The sequence below is a fragment of the Pongo abelii genome, chromosome 13 (genome assembly GCF_028885655.2).
Source record: "Pongo abelii isolate AG06213 chromosome 13, NHGRI_mPonAbe1-v2.0_pri, whole genome shotgun sequence".
NCBI lineage: Eukaryota > Metazoa > Chordata > Mammalia > Primates > Hominidae > Pongo > Pongo abelii.
Window position 1 is genome coordinate 24,431,512 of NC_071998.2, and position 21,604 is coordinate 24,453,115.

The following is a 21,604-nucleotide window of genomic DNA, read 5'->3' on the forward strand; positions in this document are numbered from 1 at the left end:
TTATGCTAAGATCAGCCCATCTATATTTTACTTGGATCTCTGATCACTATAGATATTTGCCTATAAAACAAGCATTGGTGTTTTCAATCACCATCGAAACGAAAAAACTCAAAACGATTCTTTTAAAAACTCACAAGAGATACAAAAATATTTTTTAAATACATGGATTGTCTTAAAAATTATCTCTCTCTGTTGCTATGACAGCATAGTGGTCAAGTCCATTGTCAGCTTCTGACACTGCCTCTTACAAGGAGGTGACTTTGGAAATGTCATTCAGCCTTCCTGTGCCCGAAATCACCTCACCTGTCAAATGGGAACAATAAAGCACTTCAAAGAATTGTTGTAAAAGTTCTATGTAAAACACTTCTTATAGTACTCTTATGCTAGGAATATATATCTATACACACATATATTTTTATAGCGAAACTCTCAGGAAGAGGAAAATGAAGTTTAATAGGAAATTAATGGCTTGAAAACAATGGTACATGGAAAAGAGTGGCTTTCAGTTGCCATGGTACAACAGGCCTCTTGTTTCCACTCCGGATCCTCTCACTCTGAATAGGATGATCAGTCATTGAAAAAAGACAAATGGCCTCCAGGGATGTGGCAATAGGAATGATCTTCTTATCTCAGACCACAGTAGGATTCCTGGGCAATTGCTTTCTTCTTCACCATTATAGTTATTTATTTCACCAGATGCACATTAAGGTCCACAGATCTGATTCTGCAGCACCTGACTGTAGCCAACTCCTTGGTCTTTCTCTCTAAAGAATGCTCCATATCCTTGTCAATGCTTGGTATTGGAAATCCTTTTAATTTAAGTCATTCTGGTGGTAGTTTTGGTATCTCATTATAATTTCAATGTCCATGATACAGCTATTTTTTTTTTTTTTTTGAGACAGGGTCTGACTCTGTTGCCCAGGCTGTAGTGCAGTGGTACCATCTCTCTCACTGCAACCTCTGCCTCGCAGTTTCAAGTGTTTCCTGTGCCTTGGCCTCCTTAGTAGCTGGGATTATAGGTGCACACCACCAAGCCCAGGTAATTTTTGTATTTTTAGTAGAGATGGGGTTTTGTCATGTTGCCCAGGCTGGTCTCCAACTCCTGGCCTCAAGGAATCCACCCACCTCGACCTCCCAAAGTGTTGAGATTACAGGCATGAGCCACTATGCCCAGCCATGACATAGCTATTAATATAGAACTTTTCATGTGGGCCTATAGGTCAATCTAGGAATTTGCCCTTTCAGAGGCTATTCATATTTATATGCATATTGGTACATGGCAGGGGTTGGTGTATACACCTTGGTGTATGGCTGAGCCATAAATGGAGCACACCTGAGAATAACCCTCTTCTAAGTGTGTTTGGAGTCCCAGGCTAAGGAATCCAGGAGTAGGCAACACTGAGATTCACTACTTATCTATGAAGGACAGCCATACCCCTGCCCCATCCCTTGGAACACAGGCTGTACAGGTGATCAAGGCCCTTTATTTTGGGTTAAATGGAGATTGCTAGAAGGAGGCTTCTAAGTGAAAATGCTATATGGACTACATGCTTTTCTTTTTTTATACAAACGGTAGCGTTTCTCCAGGCCAGCCCACCACCACTGGACCACCCCTGTATGTAACTCCTGAATAAACATGATGTTTCCTTCACTGGTTCTGTCTCTCCTATAGTGCCATCCCAATCGGAATCAATGGGGATCCGGAAGGACAATTGGCCATTTAGATAACATTTGAAAATTAACCAATGTAATTGGTTGCATTGCAACATTATTATTAAAATATTATTTTTAAATTATTATTATATAACAGTAACATATTATTATTAAAAATACATATGAACATTTCAATAAAGGCAGAAAAAGCACTTGATATTGAATGCTTTCCTCTTGATTTTACAACCAAGACAAGGAAGCCCATTATCACTATTTCTATTCAATAGTGGACATACTAGCCAGCAACAAAACTAAAAGGTATAAAGATTACAGGAAAGTTAAACCCATCTCTATTCATAGATTGCAAGATTGTAATCACATAAATTCCAAAAGACTCTACAGAGTCTTTTGGACTCTCTTACAAATAATAAGGGAACTTAGCAAGATGCTTGAATATAACATCGATATGTAAAAATCAATAGCATTTCTATATTCTTACAACAAACGAGAATATAAAAAAATAAAATGCTATTTAACATCGCATTTAAAACACTGCTCAAGAATAAATCTAATGAAAGATATGTTTGATCTCTATACTGCAATCGATCCAAGCACAACTTGGATCCAAACATTAAGATATAAATATGTGTACAATCTGCAAAATATTGCCAGGAGAAATTAGAGGCCACTTAAATAAATGGTGGGAAAGAATGATATTAATGGATTGAAGTACTTAGTATTGTTAATATACTAGTTTTCCCCAAACAGATCTACAGATCCAACGCAAGACCAGTACAAATCCCAGTAGTTTTGTTTTTTTTTAAACTGACAAGCTAATTCCAAAATTCACCTAGAAATACAATGGCCTTAGAATAAGCCAAAGCAATCTTGGGAGAATAAAGTCACAGGACTTCAAGACTTATTATAAAGCTACATGAATTAACACAGTTTGGTAGTGGTATAAAGTTAGAAAAAGACCACTCCCTCCAGCTCCCCACTCTGCCCCCATCCCTGGAAGGCGCTGGCAGCTTTCCCCATCCGATCTGCATGGGTCAAAGGGCGCTGACGGAGGGCCTGACCGACTGGGGTGGAAAACAAAGCGGCCCTGAGATCACTTTAGGCCACATTCTGCCCCTCAGTGGTTTCGGATAGAAAAGGTTTTCCTTCTTGGTCTAGGAAGCCCACTAAGAAGAAAGCCTGGGCTGTGGAGTTATGAGGAAGGGAATGAATAGTACGCGGACGCCAAGCGCGTCTCCCCAGGAACCAGAAGGCCTTTAGCGCTATTAGTTCAGAACGACTTCCAGCGAGTCCCAGCCCTTTTCCCTTCCCAGCGCAACGATCGCGGGAACCGAGGCGCCATCCAGGCCCCTCTGTTCCCTGAAAAGACCACGCAGCTGCCAGTGACATCACGGAGACGAAAGGGCTTGGCTACCTGTGGTAGCCATGATAACACCTAGGGAAAACGGAGCTCGAAGTAGCTTATGTTATTTATTTATTTATTTATTTATTTACTTATTTATTGAGAAGGAGTCTTGGTCTGTCGCCCAGGCTGTGGTGCAGTGGCGCGATCTCTGCTCACTGCAACCTCTGCCTCCCAGGTTCAAGCGATTCTCCTGCCTCAGCCTCCCGAGTAGCTGGGATTACAGGCGCCCACCATCACGGCCCGCTAATTTTTGTATTTTTCGTAGACGGGGTTTCAACATCTTGGCTAGGCTGGTCTTGAACTCCCGACTTCATGATCTACCCGTCTCGGACTCCCAAAGTGCTGGGATTAGAGGCGTGAGCCACGGCGCCCGGCCCGGAGCTTGTGTTACTAAAGGACACGCAAACGCCCTTAACTGCTAAGCTCCTGAGGGGTAACAGTATGCTACAAAAGTGCTTCTGAGCTACTACTCCTGGAGGCTTGGTCGGAGTGACCGCGGCGGTGAGCGCAGTGGAAGAGAAGGAAAACGTGACGGCCCGGGCCTCCGTAACCATGGCTGCGAGGGGCGGGGACTGGGAGCGCGGGTCCCGGGCCAGGGTGCGGGCTGGGAAGACTCGGTCCTCCACTGCCCCAGCAGGCCACGCGCCCGCGCCTAGCCTCCCGTCCCGCTAGCAGCACGCTGCGTGGCTGCTCGTTGGCTACTTAGGACAGAAGCTCGGTTGGGGTTTCTGCAGAAGTTTCCCTCTTGGGCGGTGGCGGAGCCGATAAGCGCGCTAGTAGCAGCTCTGGCGGAAGCAACAGTGACTACGAGGGATGGCGGCGGCTGCAACAGGACCTGCAGCATCCCAGAGGTGCCTGTTTTTCCTTCCCTTTGCTATTTATTTTATTCCCCTTTCCTTGGCTAGTGGGTCCTGCTGAAGTCGTTGTTTTCCTGACAGGTTTTTTCCAGAGCTTCTCAGATGCTCTAATCCACGGCGGCGTTAGAGGTGAGAGAGCCTTTTCTGCTTCCTCCACCCCTGGCTGACGCGCCTCCTCCCAGCAGCACCTGATTGGGACCCAGGGTCCTGTGGATGCTGCGTCTCCGCCCCAGTATTGAGATTCTCAGTCTCCTTGCGTTATCTCAGACTCCTGTCTTGCCCTTTCCACTTCCAGACTCTTGCATTCCTGCAGCTTCTGAGAAAAACCTCCTCCATTTCTTGGGAGCATGGTTGACAACTGTAGTTGGGCTGAAAGGATTTTTTTTTAATGGCAGTTATGACTAGATGAGAAAAGCGGACTCTGGGCTCGATGAACATTAATTTTTTCGTTTGACAATCATTGTTGCCATTCTTATGTAAAACTGTCGGTATGAAGTCAGTCTACTGGAACAAAAACCTTTTCCCTCACGTCCCTGAAACTTTCCAGATGTCTTATCATAGTTCATATTCACTCATTTGTTTATTCTCAAAAAATGTTTTAGGAGTTGCAGTGTGCAAAGGCGCTGTTTGCTATGGGTTAGTCTTAGTTATATACTTAGCTAACCTAGAAATCACTTGTTGTAGGTGTGCAGTGAAGACAAACTATAAAGCTGTAAAGGAATGTAAAAGAGCAAGAGTTAAATAATAAGAGATAAAGAAGAGCCTAAACTAAAGATAAATGATGCTGTGGGTCACAGAATTTAACCAGGAGGTTTTTTTGTTTTGTTTTTCGTTTTTTTTGCTTTAAAACACAGAAAAAAGGAAACCCTGTTTTGTTGTTATGATCTAACATAAGTAACATTAACAATTTGAGGCAAGACAGCGTCTTTTCTAGCTATGGCTTTTATAAGAAATGTGCCATAGGGTGCTGGAGCCTCTGTTAAGGTGATATTTGAGCAGAGACCTGAAGGAGCAAGAGAATTCGCTTAGAAGTTCTGTGGAAAGAGCATTCCAGGGAGGACCAAGAGCCAGTGCAGAGATCCTGAAGTAGGCATGAAGTTAGCCTGTGTATGGAGCAGCAAAAAGGCCCTTTTTATTAGAGGGCCCATTTGATTAGGAGATAAGGTTGGACAGGAAACTAGGAGCCAGGTCCTGTATGGCCTTTTAGGGCCCAGGTATGTTTTTTGAATCTAAATATATAGACCTTTAGATACCAGCAATAAGGCTTCTGGGATCAGTTTTGGGATAATGTTACAGGAAGCAGTGAAAATTTTTCTCTGTAATTCCTTATATTAGATAGCTATTACTTTGAATTAACATTTCTTAATTGTCATGTTAGGGCTAGTGCATCCTTTGGAAATCCAGTTTATATAAAAGTTGCTTTTAGGCTGGGCGCGGTGGCTCATGTCTGTAATCCCAGCTCTTTGGGAGGCCAAAGAGGGTGGATCCCTTGAGGTTAGGAGTTTGAGACCAACCTGGCCAACATGGTGAAACCCTGTTTGTACTAAAAATACAAAACAAACATTAGCCGGGTGTGGTGGTGTGGATCTGTTGTCCCAGCTACTCGGGAGGCTGAGGCAGGAGAATCGCTTTAACCTGGGAAGCGGAGTTTGCAGTGAGCTGAGATGGTGCCCCTGCACTCCAGCCTGGGTGACAGAGTGAGACTCTGTCTCCAAAAAAAAAGTTGCTTTTAAAGAATATTAATAAACTTCATTGTCACTTTCCATCTTATTTTACTTATTAATTTTTTTTCTGACACAGAGTTTCACTCTGTCACCGAGGCTGTAGTGCAATGGCACGATCTCGTCTCACTGCAACCTCCGTCTCCCAGGTTCAAGCGATTCTCCTGCCTCAGTCTCCCAAGTTGCTGGGATTATAGGCGCACACCACCATACCCGGCTAATTTTTGTACTTTTTAGTAGAGATGGGGTTTTGCCATGTTGGCCAGGCTGGTCTCAAACTCCTGATCTAAGGTGATCTGCCTACCTCGGCTTCCCAAAGTACTGGGTTTACAGGTGTGACCGTGCCTGGCCTTAAATTTTTTATTGAGGCATATATGACATATGTAAATAACACAAATTTTAAGTCTACAGTTTGATGAGTTTTTACATATGTGTACACCACCCAGATCAAGATATAGAGCATTTCCATTCATAAAGTTCCTTCATGCTCCTTCCCAGCCAGCAGTTCTTCTTACTGTCCTGCTGACTGCTGTTTTGACCTCCATCACCATCTGTTCATTTTGCTTGTTCTCGACTCATAAACAGAATCATACAGTAGGTGCTTTGTTCAATGTAGGCTGTCTGTTTTTGCTTTAATCATTCCATGAGTATACCTCCATATTGTGTGAAGCAATAGTTCTTTTGCATTGCTGTGTAGTATTCCATTGTATAATTGTATAAATATATGTTGTATAAATGTAAGTATAGCACAATTTATTCTAATTGGACATCTGTTTTATTTCTAGTTGCTAGCTAGCATAAATAAAGCTCCTGTGAGTACTCTTTTGTGTATTTTGGTGAACACATGCATTTCTTTCTTTTGATTGTATATACCTAGGAGTAGAACTGGATAGAATAGTCATGTGGTTAGCACTGGTACCTTGGCTTTTAATGTGTGGCTCTTGGGCCAGCAGTAACAGCATGACGTGGCAATTCACTAGAAGTGCAAATTCTTATTGAAAGTCCTTATGGACCAGGCACGGTGGCTCACGCCTGTAATCCCAGCACTTGCCTCAGCCTCCCAAAGTGCTAGGATTACAGGTGTGAGCCACCATGCCCGGCCCTAGAAATGCAAATTCTCAGGACCCACCACAGACCCAGAATCAGAAACCCTGGGTGTGGGGAGGATGATCATGATAAGAACCAGCTGTGTTAAGAAGAAATGTTCTTTTTAAACTGTGAGATGACCTCACAAAGATGAACAGGTCAATGTAAATTATTAAATAATTGGTAATGATATGTAGGGCTGAAACATTGATGATGAATGTGAGTGTATTTCTCCTGGATTGTCCCAAGGGCTACTTTAACAGCCATTTGGGATTCAGGTCACTTGGTATCATGTGAGTTAAAATGTGTATATTTGATATAAGGTCATCCAATTAGGAATAAAGGGGAATATTCTTATCACATAGGCTGTTTCACATTTTTGATTCATTCAACAAAGAATGAACATTGAGTGGTGAATGTTGTACTGGAAATCAGGAATCTAAGGATGAATAAACTTGAATGAGTGAGTTTTCAGTCTAGTGGAAAGACAAGTCAACAGATCATTAAAATATAAGGTAACTACTGTAATGGGGTTGTGTATAAAAGAGCATAGCAGAATAGAATCTGACTGAGGGAGTTAAAAACTTTACAGAGGAGGTTGCAAAATTCAGTAGGGAGAGAAAACGTGTGAATTTTGAGAATCGTTCAGGGCCCAGTATGTGTGGTGGTTAAGAGCCCAGGCTCTGGAGTCAGAGACTCTTGGGTCAAAATTCTGGTTTCATGATAACGGTGTAACTTCAGTAAGGTTCCTGTCATCAGTCCAGAGCAGACTTCTTATCTGTCAAATGGGAACAAATAGGACCTACTTGAAAGGTTTATTATGAAGATAAGTGAGGTACCCTGTATCATATGCTTAGTACAGTGCCAGGCACATGGTAAATACTACGTAACTGTTTGGGGAATGATACAAGTTGTTTGGTAGTATTAGAACATAAAATGTGAGGAGGCAAGTGCTAGGAGATAAAGGTTAAGCAAGTGGAGAGAGGCCAGGCCATCAAAGGCATTAAATCTCAACAGATGTTTTTCAGTTTTATCATATGATCATGGAGACCTGTGAAGAATTTGGAGGAAGGAAATGCAATTTTCTGAATTACAAAACCTACTTTAAAAGCAGAGTAGATAATGAATTGGAGGAGACACAAGGGATAGTGGATAGCAGGAAGATGGTGGTACAGACCAGGTCAAAGATGAATATCTGCATGCAGGGCAGTGATTGTGGGCATGGAGGGGAGTTGTTTTATGTAAAATGCACTGGACTTGGTGATGATTGGAATATAAGGGATGACTCCCGAGTTTCTGGCTGGGGGAATGTAGTAGGAATTGGTGCCTTTCACTTAAATAGCACCTAGGATGATAGCACTTAGAAGATTGCATTCAGCATGGGGGAATAGGTTTGAAGAGAGGAATTAGTTATAGATTTTGAATATTCGTATATGAATTGCCTCTGGGACATTTCGGGTGAAGTCTAGAGAAAACTGCTGATATTGCACAGGAGCACTGTCTAGGCTCTCAAGATAGACTTGAGTCATCAGGATGATTCAAGACATAAGTGAAGCCCCCGACACCACTTAAAGAGTCAAAGAATGTTTCTAAAGGGGAGGAAGTCTAAGTACTGAGCCCAAGGGAAACATTAGGTGTTTTTTTTTTTTTTTTTTTTTTTTTTGAGATGGAGTTTCACTCTTGTCACCCAGGCTGGAGTACAATGGCATGATCTTGGCTCCCTGCAACCTCCGCCTCCTGGGTTCAAGTGATTCTCCTGCCTCAGCCTCCCAAGTAGCTGGGATTACAGGCATATACCACCATGCCCAGCTAATTTTTGTATTTTTGGTAGAGATGGGGTTTCGCCATGTTGGTCAGGCTGAGTCTCGAACTCCTGACCTCAGGTGATCCACCTGCCTCGGCCTCCCAAAGTGCTGGGATTACAGGTGTGAGCCACTGCGCCCAGCCTGGAAACATTAGTTTTTAAAAAGCAACAGAATGGTAAGCTGAAAGGTCTGGTTATTGTCAGGGGCCACAGAGAGATCAAGTCAGATAGGAATCAGTTGGATTTGATAAGGGGTGACTGGTGGCTTTGAGAAGATTAAGACTAGAGAGGCAAACATTTTTATATTTTGTGGCAAAGGAGATGTGGTCAAATTAGAGATTGGGGAAAAGGCGGAAAAAGTCTGCAAGGAGAGAAATCAGTACTTTTCATTGAGTGCCTACTGGATGCCAGGTATAGATCTTAAGTAAGCCCCAAATCCTGGAGTGATCTTCAATTTCTCTTAGCCCACATTGGCAAGTCTTGCTGGCCCTAATATATTCCAGCTCATGTATTTCTCTTCATCACCTCTGTGGCTAATATCCTTTTCTGGCCTAGACTTAATGTATTAGTTTCCTAAGAAGTCTCCGCTTCCAGTCCTGATTTGTTATAATGTATTCACCATACAGCAACCAGAATGACATTTGAAGAGTAAATTGGACCATTTCTCTCTCCTACTAACAATGAACTTTCCATGGCTTTCCATCACACCTAAGGTCCAAATTCCTTTTAACAGCCTGCAAGGTACAAAGTGAGGCCCTTGAAGTAGCATCTTATAGCTTCTTTGCTCTCTTAGTTTGAGCCACACTTTGGGTTTCTGTTGATTGAATGCAACCCCAGGTGAATTGAGGGGCATCTGTATTCATTGCTTTGTGAGAATTATCTATTAGGTTAAGGCAAAGTCAGTGACACATGTGGCTATTGAAATAATTTTACCATTTAAGAAAACTACCAAATCCCTAGAGTTTGTAGGTAGTTGGCAGAAAATAAGTGTTCCTGTGTTCCTGCACCTGTCCTTGATCTCCCTAATTGTGTAATCTCTTACATCATTATTTTTCCAGCTACCACACCTATATGTTGTGACTGCACAGGGTGAAAAAGTTTTAATCTCTCTAATGTTAACTCTTGATCAGTTGCCATAGCCATCTATTAGATTATATCTGGGTTTTGAACAGAATGTTTAATTGCATTTTATTAGAGTTGTGTGCTATTGATAGAGAATAAGAGAGGGCCAGGTCAGCTTGATGGTGTAGGTATTAATTGTCTTAACCTCTCTGAGCTCTATATTTAACTTTTAGTCTTTTTTTATTGGACAGCTTCACATTTTCTAGGAATTTCAAATTCTATATCATGTTTGAATCTTCTCCAAGTTAGAAGGAGAAAATCTGTAATGGTCAATGTATATCAATTAAACTCTTCAGAATATGTGAGGTGATAATAATTACCATTTATTGAGTTCTGTAGGTCAGGAACTAAATGCTTTTTTTTTTTTTTTTTTTGAGACGGAGTTTCACTCTTGTCGCCCAGGCTGGAGTGCAGTGGTGTGTTCTCAGATCACTGCAACTTCCGCCTCCTAGGTTCAAGCAATTCTCCTGCCTCGGCCTCCCAAGTAGCTGGGATTGCAGGCATGCGCCACCGTGCCTGGATAATTTTTGTTTTTTTAGTAAAGGTGGGGTTTCACCATATTGGCCAGGCTGGCCTTGAACTCCTTACCTCAGGTGATCTGCCTGCCTCAGTCTCCCAGAGTGCTGGGATTACAGGCATGAGCCACCATACCTGACCCCTAAATGCTTTACAGTACAGAAATACTATGTTAGATTGTCTACTTTTGGGAGGAGGGGCAGCAGAAGGGGAGATCCTCTTTTTTTTTTTTTTTCTGTTTTAGCTTTTTATTTTGAAATAATTTTAGATTTACAGAGGAGTTGCAAAGCTAGTATAGAAAGTTTCAACATACCCTTCACCCAGCTTCTCTTAATGTTAACAATTTATGTAACCCTGGTTCAAAACTAAGAAATTAACACTGGTACAATACTAATAACAGAACTACAGACCTTATTCCAGTTTCACCAGTTTTTTCACTAATGTCCTTTTTGTGTTCCAGGATACCACATTGCATTTAGTTATCAGATCTCTTTAGTCTCCTATCTGTGAATAGGATAATCTCTGACAGTTTCTCAGTCTTTCCTTGGCTTTCACGACCTTGACAATTTTGAAGATTACACGTCAAGTATTTTGTAGAATATTCCCTCAATTTGGGTTTATTTGATGTTTTTTCATGATTAACTGAAGTTTTGCATTGGAATAATTTTTTAAATATTGATAGTATCCATCTATCTATATATAACAGATATAGATATATAATTCTGCAACTTTCTATTTTCATTCAAAAATATGACTGAGATATATCCATGTTGATACATGCAGATCAAAGTCACTTCTTTTATTTTTTATTATTATTATTTTTGGAGACAGGGTCTTTCTCTGTCACCCAGGCTTGAGTGCAGTGGCACGATCACAGCTTATTGCAGCCTTGACCTCCCAGGCTCAAGTGATCCTCCCACCTCAGCCCCCTGAGTAGCAGTTGCAACTACATGCTGGAGCTACCACACCCGGCTGATTTTTAAAAACTTTTTGTAGAAGTGAGGTCTCACTATGTTGCCCATGCTTCATTTAAATTCTCTATAGAATTTTATTATATAAATATTCTACATTTTAGTTAGCCATTCCCCCATTGGTGGGCATTTAGCTGATTCTAAATTTTCTTTCTCTCTTTGTCTTTTTTTTTTTTTTTTTGAGACAAAGTTTCACTCTGTCACCCAGGCTGGAATGCAGTGGTGCAATCTCGGCTCACTGCAACCTCTGCCTCCTGGGTTCAGGCGATTCTCCTGCGTCAGCCTCCTGAGTAGCTGAGATTACAGGTGTGCGCCACCACACCTAATTTTTGTATTTTTAGTAGAGACAAGGTTTCACCATGTTGGTCAGACTGGTCTTGAACTCCTGACCTCATGATATGCCAGCCTTGGCCTCCCAAAATGCTGAGATTACATATTCATTCTTTTTATTATTGATTTGTTAAGAGTCCTTTATAGACAAATCCTTTGTCTTTTGTATATTGCAAATAGTTTTCCCCTTATTCTGTTATCTTTTAACTTTGTTTTCAGTTTTTTTCTAGTTATTCCATCTCTCTGATTTTTTAAATTCTTTTTTCTGATTTATTTTTTAAAACAAAGTTCTTGATTATAAAAGTAATACAAACACCGTAAGAAATTAATACAAAAGTACAAAGAAGAAACCACCCCATCTTATCACTGAGAGAAAACAACATAATCAATTACGTATTTCCCTGTAGTCTTTTGTGTGTGCAGTTTTTTTTCACAGTTGTGATCACATTCATTTGTGTGTGTCTGTATATTTGTTTTTCTCTCAGTACCATAGTCTTTAGACACAAACCCCGGCCTTTTTTCGTTTCTTCTTCTTTTTTTTTTTTGGAGATGGAGTCTCCCTCTGTTGCCCAGGCTGGAGTTCAGTGGCATGATCTTGGCTTACTGCAACCTCCGCCTCCCGGGTTCAAGCGATTCTCCTGCCTCAGCCTCCTGAGTAGCTGGGACTACAGGTGCGTGCCACCATGCCCAGCTAATTTTTATATTTTTAGTAGAGATGGGGTTTCGCCATGTTGGTCAGGCTGGTCTTGAACTCCTGACCTCAAATGATCCACCTGCCTTGGCTTCCCAAAGTGATGGGATTACAGGTGTGAGCCACCACATCCTGCCACCCTGGGCTTTTTTCAAATGCACTTGGTTTAAAGATTGTGTTATGCCAGCTTCCAACCCCTATTCCTCTTTTCCATATATCTTGAGAAATTTAGAAGGTGAGGGGCCCAAGGTCTATCCTCAGCTGACCTGAAGCGAAGTTGGCTGAGAAGCACAAGAAGGGGTAGATCTAAGTGCTCTGGCGGAGCACTTATTAAAAAGACGCAGAGGTTCTGGTTGACTGCAAGCCCAATGTGAGTCAACAGTATGGGTGCCAAGAACTTTATCACACGAGTGCAAAGCGATAGGTCCCAAAAGGAGGAAGCTATAGTCCTGCTTTGCTCTGATGATACCACAAACATTTGGTTCAGTCTTGGGTGACGTATTCTAAAGAAATCACAGACAAATCTACCATTTACATGAGAGGGATAAAGACCCTCAAAACCAGGGCAGAGGAGGAACAATGGAAGGAACGGGAGACACTGATGTGGAATGAGAAGACCTTGGGCAGAGGTGATAGAAGTAAAGTATCTGAAAAGTCAAAGGTCCAAGAGAGATTAGACGTTTGTTCTCTGTGGCTCCAAGGCATGGAATTTGGGCTCTGAGAGTGGAAGTTTAGACACATTTTCTCACTGGTGAGAGCTGCCCGGACCAAGGAATTCAGTCCTCTGGAAATAGCTGGCTGCAGGCCGGGCACGGTGGCTCATGCCTGTAATCCCAGCACTTTGGGAGGCCGAGGTGGGCGTATCATGAGGTCAGGAGATCGACACCATCCTGGCTAACATGGTGAAACCCCGTCTCTACTAAAAATACAAAAAAATTAGCCGGGCGTGGTGGCGGTCGCCGGTAGTCCCAGCTACTCGAGAGGCTGAGGCAGGAGAATGGCGTGAACCTGGGAGGCGGAGGTTGCAGTGAGCAGAGATCGCGCCACTGCACTCCAGCCTGGGCGACAGAGCGAGACTCTGTCTAAAAAAAAAAAAAAAAAAAAAAAAAAAAAAAAAAAAAAGAGAAATAGCTGGCTGCTTTTGCGGAGTCTTCCTGCTGAGTTGCTGGTGGTGGGGTGAAAATTTATTGAGTGCTTACTGTGTACCAGGAACCTGCTGAGGGTCTCACCTATATTGTGTGATTTCATCCCGTCAACACCCTTTGATGTGGGGACTGTTGTTCCCCATCCTGGTGTTACAAATGTGGGCACCGGGTATAGGAGGTCAGGTACCTCACCCGAGGTTACAGTTTGTAAGTGGTGGTACTGGGACTGGAACTCGTTCTGACAAATTTTAAAGCTGGTGTTTTTAGCCCTCAAGGGGATTCGAGTGTGCCATGGGGGTGTGGACGCATGAGGGGCCTTGAGGTCCATTAGACCAAAACATTCTGTGACTCCTCCCAAGGAAAAGCTTCTTCTGGATGAGACACAGTGGAGAGGTTAGCCCGGGGCCCGGCTGAGGGGCGCAGGCAGAATGCCAAGGGATGGAAACCCTCAGAAGGGCAAAGCTGGTGTTCCGTCGTTTGAAGATCTCCAGACCCGCGGGACAGACAGACGCAGCACGGTCAGGGAGTGTCGGCTTCGCCGAGCTCTGCGGCGGAGCTGGAGGACGGAACAGCGCGCCGGTCCCTGGGCGGGCGCGAGCAGGGGGGCGGCGCGGGGCGGTGCCGGGCGGTGCCCGGCGGCGGAGGCGGGGAGGGCGCCCGCCGAGGCGGCTGCGGCAGTTGAGCGCTGGGATTGTTGCGGTGCGCTGGAGCCGGTGAGTGCGGCGGCACCCGTGGGCTGGCGGGAGGGGAAGGAGCAGGCGAGCGGGGAGCTAGGTGGGGAGGTGCGCGGCCTAACACGCGACCCCAGGGTAGCGGCCGCCGCCTGCCCCCGCCCCCGTCCGCCAGGGACCATGGCCCCCAGGCCCCTCTCCTTAGGCCGAGTCCCCGCCAGCGCGCTCGCGGACGCCGCACGCCTCCCAACTCCCTCGGTGCGGCCCCCGCCCCACGGCAGCCACTTCCTCCGCGCCGCCGCGACGCCTCCGGCCCATGTCACGCTCGCGCCGTTGTTTCCCAGCCGCCCGCTCGCTGGGACCCCGCCTCAGCCCTGGAGCGCGGCCGTTCGCCGCGTTCCGCCCTCTCCCCCCTTTCCTCAGTCCTGCTGATGTCCTCCAGCTGATTCCAGGCTGTTCCCAGCCACCCCTGAGGTCGTTCTTTCGCTTCTTGTAAAAGCCTCCCGGCCCTCTGAGCTCCCTCGGTCGCCTCCCGAGAAGCCAACGGGCCTCTGGTGGAGCGCCAGGTTGACAGCATTTTAGCAGGACCGCGAGAAACCGGGGAGCTCCTCTTACGAGGAAAAACTCCAAGATTACGTCCCTGTTATCTTTCCTCCAAATAGTTTCTGATAATAAGTTATTTGTTTAAAAATTATGTTTTAATTAGAATTTGATGGCTTTTAAAAAACTTACTGACACTCAACATGTTTGTTTTTGTAGGAGCTGACCAAGGCTTTGGAACAGAAACCAGATGATGCACAATATTATCGTTAAAGAGCTTATTGTCACATTCTTCTTGGGAATTACTGTGGTAATTTTTCTTATAAAGTATATTGCCCCTTTTTAATAAGTTACTTATACATTTTACCCATGACCAATTAATCAAATAAAATAAAGGTTGTCTTTGAGGATTTTTGAGTTGGTCTTTCATACAAGGTAAAGTAGCTCAAGTGCGACAGACATGTTGAGCAACACCTATTTAAATTTTATGGATGTCTCTTTTTCCTTCAGTGGGTGGATAATGTATATAGGTTTCATTCATAGTTATTGAGTAGGCTGATAAAGAATGGTGTCACATTTACTATTTGACAGAGTATTAAAATGACGTGCTCTTCTTTGTATTTTTTTATAAAAAAGAATGTGGCATGGTGGCTCACGCCTGTAATCCCAGCACTTTGGGAGGCCAAAGCAGGAGGATCACACGAGCCCAAGAGTTCGAGTCTAGCCTGGACAACATAGCAAGACCCTATCTATATTAAAAAATAATGTATTCCTGTACTGTGTAACTTAAAAAATTATTCTGATGAAGAATCTGGATAGGGAAAAACTGAATATCTTTTTTTTTTTTTGATGGAGTTTTGCTCTTATTGCCTAGGCTGGAGTGCAGTGCCACAATCTCATCTCACTGTAGCCTCTGCCTCCTAGGTTCAAGTGATTCTCCTGCTTCAACTTCCCAGGTAGCTGGGACTACAGGTGCATGCCACCATGCCTGGCTAATTTTGTATTTTTGGCAGAGAGGGGGTTTCACCATGTTGGCCAGGCTGGTCTCAAACTCCTGACCACAGGTGATCCGCCCACCTCAGCCTCTCAGAGTGTTGGGTGCTGGGATTATAGGCGGCAGCCACTGCACCCAGCCAAATTACATAAATGATGCTAATGAGTAAAGGAGATGAATTTTGTCACACAGCTTTATTCACTGACCGAAGAGAGCTTTAAGAAGGAAGCTAAATGTTAAGCCAAAAGGAAGGTACAAGAGTAATATTTATTTGAATTCTGTGTTGGATTAGCTTTTCCTAATTTAAAACCATTTGGCGTTTCTATTAACTCGAAAACTTAGAAATCTAAAACTGATCCGTATTCTGTGTGTATTTGCTAGAATCTGTAAATAACTGACAAAAAACCATCTTTTTCTTTTTTTCTTTTTTTTTTTTGAGACGGAGTCTCGCTCTGTTGCGCAGGCTGGAGTACAGTGGCACAATCTTGGCTCACTGCAACCTCTGCCTCCCAGGTTCAAGCGATTCTCCTGCCTCAGCCTCCTGAGTAGCTGGGACTACAGGCGTGTGCCACCAGATCCGGCTAATTTTTAATTTTTTTTTTTTAATAGAGACAGGGTTTCACTGTGTTAGCCAGGCTGGTCTCGATTTCTTGACCTCGTGATCCACCTGCCTCGGCCTCCCAAAGTGCTGGGATTACATGCGTGAGCTACCATGCCCAGCCAAAAACCCATCCTTTTCTACATAGTTGCTGTTGCTGATGCAAAGAAGTCTCGCGAATTCAATCCAAATAATTCCACTGCTGTGCTGAGAAAAGGGTATGCAATAGCTACTGTTTTTGTTGAGCTTGGACTGTAAATAGGAGATGTGTAATTTGTTGAATGAGTTCAGTGTAAGCTTTAAAAGTAGTAAAATTCTGTATTTATAGCAGAGATATGATTCAATGTTAAATATAAAGTTATAGTTGTTTTGTTAACCATAGTATGTGATGGAGATCTATACTTAATATATTTAAAAATAGCGATGATTGAAATAACTGCAAAGTATAGATGAAACTGACGAATTTCACATTCTTTTTTTATTTAAAATTTGGAATTTACCATATTTAACTGACTAGGGGACATCCTGTTCTTCAGCCAAGCTGAATAGGCTACATTTAATGGTGTGAAAGCTCTGTATCTATGTGCTTTATATCCCATCTTGTTTCTGTTAATAAGTTAACTTTATTCTTTAAGTAAGAAACTGCTTTAATTCCTTTGTATATATTTTGGAATAAGCAAGTACGTAAAATTAAAGTGAAATTCCTTCTGAAGTAAGTTCTAAAATTGAATTTTACTGGAAATTGTACTAGATGTTAACAGTATTTTAGAAAGTCTCTTGGCTTACTAACATATACTTAAAATAAATTTTTTCTTTCAACAATAGAAAATACTAAGATGTTTTTATTTAGAAAGAAGGCTATTTTCCAGATCTTGTGTGTGTGTTAATTTGTTTTAAATATGTTCATGCAGAATATGTGAATACCATTAAAAAAACTATGCTGCTGCTCTAGAAACTTTTATAGAAGGACAAAAATTAGTAAGTATTAAATTATGGTTTTATAAACTTAACCCATTTCTGTCTTAAATACCAAAGCTGAATTTTGTTAATGTTAATCTCAAGTTAATTACAGAAACCCAATACCTGTTTTTCTTACCTTAATTACATTTCATATTGATTACAGATATGAGATCACTTAAAATTGGTTAAATTAGCCTTTTAGCATTTAAACCACAGATAAACTTACCATTAGAAGTAAAAAACTATATGGAAACACTTAACGTGCTCTCTATATTTAGTCTGGCTTTTTTTTTTCTTTTCTTTTGTTTATTTTATTTTATTTTATTTTTTGAGACAGAGTCTCGCACTGTCACCCAGGCTGGAGTGCAGTGGCGTGATCTCGGCTCACTGCAACCTCCGCCTCCTGGGTTCAAGTGATTCTCCTGCCTCAGCCTCCCGAGTAGCTAGGACTACAGGCGTGTGCCACCAGGCCCAGCTAATTTTTGTATTTTTAGTAGAGGTGGGGTTTCACAATGTTGGCCAGGATGGTCTCGATCTCTTGACCTCGTGATCCACCCGCCTCGGCCTCCCAAAGTGCTGGGATTACAGGTGTGAGCCACCAGCGCCTGGCCTGGCTTTGTTTTTTCTAATGGAGAAATGAAAGTTTAATTTGCCTTCTTGGTCAGAAGTCTGTTCATTTTAAGTTAAGAATGCTGAGATGGGAAATCTTAACAATAAGGTTTTTATGGAGAAGTGAAGTGTACATTTGGATAAATTATGAGAGAGTACAGAAGAAACGCAGAGTTTTGAGAGTATTGTTAGTTTTTAATGTTATATTTTTGAGGGGAATATATGAAAATTATCACAGCATTGTGGATATTTAGACATATATAGGAATTGTGAGAGCAAGAATTTTAAAATTGGACAAATACTAAGACAGAGGTTGTGAGTAATCCCAGAAAATTGTAGACTACATAATCCTACTTGTACTATTATTTTATCTTTATGTTATGATAGAGTTTTATCACAATTCTGTAAAGCAGTGGTTCTTAACTGGAAACAGTTGTTTCCCTGGAAACTTAAGGCAATGTTTGAAGAGATTTTTGATTATCATGAGTGGTGGATGGGGGATGAGTTACTGACATCTAATGAGTATAAACCAGGGAGGTGCTACGAAACAGCCCATAATGGCCAGGACAGTCCTGCCCAACAGAGAAGTATCTGGTTCAAAATGTCGTTAGTGCTGAGTTAAGAAACTCTGCTCTTACGTGTTATATATTAAATTCTTGCTCTGTACTGCTTTGAATGTTTGCTTTTCTGCTGTATACCTACTCAAAAAAGGGATTTTAGGCCTGATTACACAAATGGAAGCTACAGATTAGGAAAGGAAAGGTCTGGGTGACAGGGTTTATTGTCAAATTTGCTTATCCCAGTTTCAGTTTTGGTATGTGAATAATAGGGCTATTCAGTCAGGAAGACAGCATATCTACACTCCTAGCAAATTCCAGAGTCAAGTTATCTAGTTCTTTGATACATACTTGAAACCCCTGAAAAAACATGAGTCATACCATCCTCTACATTTTCTTTTTTTTGAGACAAGGTCTCACTCTGTTGCCCAGGCTGGAATGCAGTGGTGTGATCTTGGGTCACTGCAACCTCCGCCTCCTGAGCTCAAGTGATTCACCCACCCCAGCCCCCCAAGTCACTGGGGCTATAGGCACGTGCCACCACATCTGACGAAATTTTGCTTTTTTTTTCTCAGAGACAGGGTTTCACCCTGTTACAAAGGCTGGTCTTGAACTCCTGGGCTAAAGTGATCCACCTGCCTCAGCCTCCCAAAGTGTTGGGGTTACAGGCGTGAGCCTTAATGCCTGACCTCATCCTCTGCATTTCTAGGCCTTATTACTTTTAAGAGCAATAGAAAAGTTTCCTGCCTAAATTCCTTTCTTTTTTTTTCTTCTTTTTGGACCTGGGGGCACAGAGCCTTACTCTTTCACCCAGACTTGAGCGCAATGGCACCATCATAGTTCACTGCAGCCTTGAATTCCCGGGCTCAAGCTGTCCTTCTGCCTCTGCCTCCTGAGTAGCTGGGAATACAGGCATGTGCCATCACACTAAGCTAATTCATTAAACATTTTTATGTAGAGATGAGGTCTCGCTACATTGCCCAGACTGGTCTCTGAACTCCTGGCCTCAAATGATCCTACTGTCTTGGCCTCCCAAAGCGCTGGCATTACAGACATGAGCCACTGCACTTGGCCCCTAAATTCTTTCCTTGAGTTTTCTTTCTTTCTTTCCTTTCTTTCATTTTCTGTCCTTCCTTTCCTTCCTTTTTTCCTTTCTTTCTCTTTTTCTTTCTTTTTCTTTTTTTTTTTTTTTTTTTGAGACAGAGTCTCGCCTGTCTCCCAGCCTGGAGTGCAATGGTGCATTCTCGGCTCACTGCAACCTCTGCTTCCTGGGTTCAAGTGATTCTCCTGCCTCAGCCTCCAGAGAAGCTGGGATTACAGGTGTGTGCCACCACACCCAGTTAATTTTTTTATCTTTAGTAGAGGTGGGGGTTTCACCATGTTGGCCAGGCTGGTCTCAAACTCCTGACTTCGTGATCCACCCGCCTCAGCCTCCCAAAGTGCTGGGATTACAGACGTGAGCCACTGCGTCCAGCCGAATAATATCTTAATATCATGCCATTGAAATTTATTCTCTAATTACTTCAGAGGTGGCCTTCAGAAGAAGGCCTCTTTGGTAAAATTGCTATTGAGGATATTTCACTAAAAAACAAATTTATCTTTAAATTTAAATCCAGGAAAAATGTAAGTTAAACTTTTAGGCTTCTATTTTTATCAGACAGGGTAAAAAATTTATAACTCAGAATATTACCTTTTCCCCTCTTTGTGTGATAGACTGCTTGGTTTTAGTTACCGATTATTTAAAATAATAGTTATTCAAACCCTCTTCCCTAAAATATAGTGTGAGTGAGAGAGTATATTTAAAATTTTTATTAAGGCCCATGTAGTTGTATTTCTTTTATAAATTAGTAAATTAGAAAATTTTGTTTTAAGAGATTTTTTAATTTAAAATTTCCAGATTACTCTTGGCTGGAGTTAACTTGAATTAGTAGGCTTTTATTTAGAGTACTTTCAATGTTTTTAATGTATTTCATTATGCACTGTGTATAAATGTAATCATTGTTCTGTGTCTCCAGAAATGAATAATTTGTTTATGCATACATTTACACTATTATCTGTAAGTATATAATTTATTACCTGTAGCCTCTTGACCCCCATGTAACTTGGATATATGAGAAAACTTCACAGAATTTAAAGATGCTTCTTGGTGTTGGTAGGAAAGGGATGGGAACAGATAAAGCCACTGAGAGAATAGTGGACTGAATAGGTAGCCGCATTGAAGAGCAAGCTGGGGCTGGGAAAGGCTTATGGACCTCAACTCAGCTCCCAGTTACCAAGCCTCCTCCCCACCCTAACTAATGGCATTTTGGGAGTCTGATTTAGATCTGACTTTGTTGTGTGGGTGAGGAAACTTCTCTAAGGGCAGAGGGATTGAGGGAAATGTACATTATTTATATCTATGAAATTAGTGAGGTCAACTGTAGATAAAATTAATTTTAAAAAAATCAAAATGTTTCAGGATGAAGAACTAAATGTTAAACTATTGATATGTTTATAGCTATAACAGTTTGCCATAAGTTCTGTTAAGACAGGTTTTATTCACTGCTGACTCCCCAGTGCCTAGAACAGTGCCTGGGATGCAGTAGGTATTTAATAAGTATTTGCTGATTAATAGGTTATGCAGATGAGTGATGTGATAGGTTTTTCTTTCTAGGTGCAGATGCTAATTTCAGTGACTGGATTAAAAGGTGTCAAGAAGCTCAGAATGGTATGTAGATCTCCCATGGTATTTCAATTTAAAAAGAAGTAAACATTTGAAATTTTTTGGTTTAAACAAATTTGTTTTTACCTTTATAATTTATTTTATTTTATTTTATTTTTTTTCAAAACATGTTATGATAAACACGCACAATTTTAAATTTTCCTTATGTACGTCTTCATCTGGCTGTTCATTTTTATCTTTTATACTATTTTTTTTTTTCATTTTTAAATTTATTTTGAGATATAGTCTCTGTCACCCAGGCCAAAGAACAGTGGCACAATCATAGCTCACTGCAGCCTTGAACTTCTGGGCTCAAGTGATCCTCCCACCTCAGTCTCCAAAGTAGCTGGGACTACACCCAGCTTTTTTTTTTTTTTTTTTTAAGTTTTTTTTGTAGAGACAAAGTTTTGCTATGTTGCCCAGGCTGGACTTGAACTCTTGGCCTCAGACAGTCTTCCTGCCTCCCATAGTGCTAGGATTACAGAAGCGACAGCTCATTTTGTTTATTTTTTGAGACGAGGCCTTGCTCTGTCACCCAGGCTGAAGTGCAGTGGCGCGACCTTAGGTCACTGCAACCTTCAAATCCTGGGCTCAAATGATCCTCCCAACTCAGCCTCCTAAGTAGCTGGGACTACAGTCATGTGCTACCATGCCT

At 42.1% G+C, this 21,604-nt stretch overlaps 1 protein-coding gene and 1 pseudogene across 9 annotated transcripts in view; both read left to right on the forward strand.

Annotated features, from left to right (window-relative positions):
• Nucleotides 589–772, forward strand: PONPYGV1R-PS1857 (vomeronasal 1 receptor ponPygV1R-ps1857 pseudogene; annotated as a pseudogene).
• The window catches only part of NOL6 (nucleolar protein 6), a 62,235-nt gene continuing 43,802 nt past the window's right edge, over nucleotides 3,172–21,604 (forward strand). The window contains exons 1-5 of one of the 9 annotated variants that reach the window (XM_054519739.2): nucleotides 3,729–3,927; nucleotides 14,750–14,840; nucleotides 17,034–17,100; nucleotides 20,264–20,304; nucleotides 20,902–20,955. In XM_054519739.2, coding sequence (XP_054375714.2) covers nucleotides 20,266–20,304; nucleotides 20,902–20,955 — 93 coding nt within the window. In that variant the 5' untranslated portion in view covers nucleotides 3,729–3,927; nucleotides 14,750–14,840; nucleotides 17,034–17,100; nucleotides 20,264–20,265. Of the gene's footprint in view, nucleotides 3,928–13,922; nucleotides 14,033–14,749; nucleotides 14,841–16,133; nucleotides 16,341–17,033; nucleotides 17,101–20,263; nucleotides 20,305–20,887; nucleotides 20,956–21,604 lie in introns of those variants that run through there. The other 8 variants (XM_054519746.2, XM_054519744.2, XM_054519742.2 and 5 more) reach the window with 8 other exon arrangements.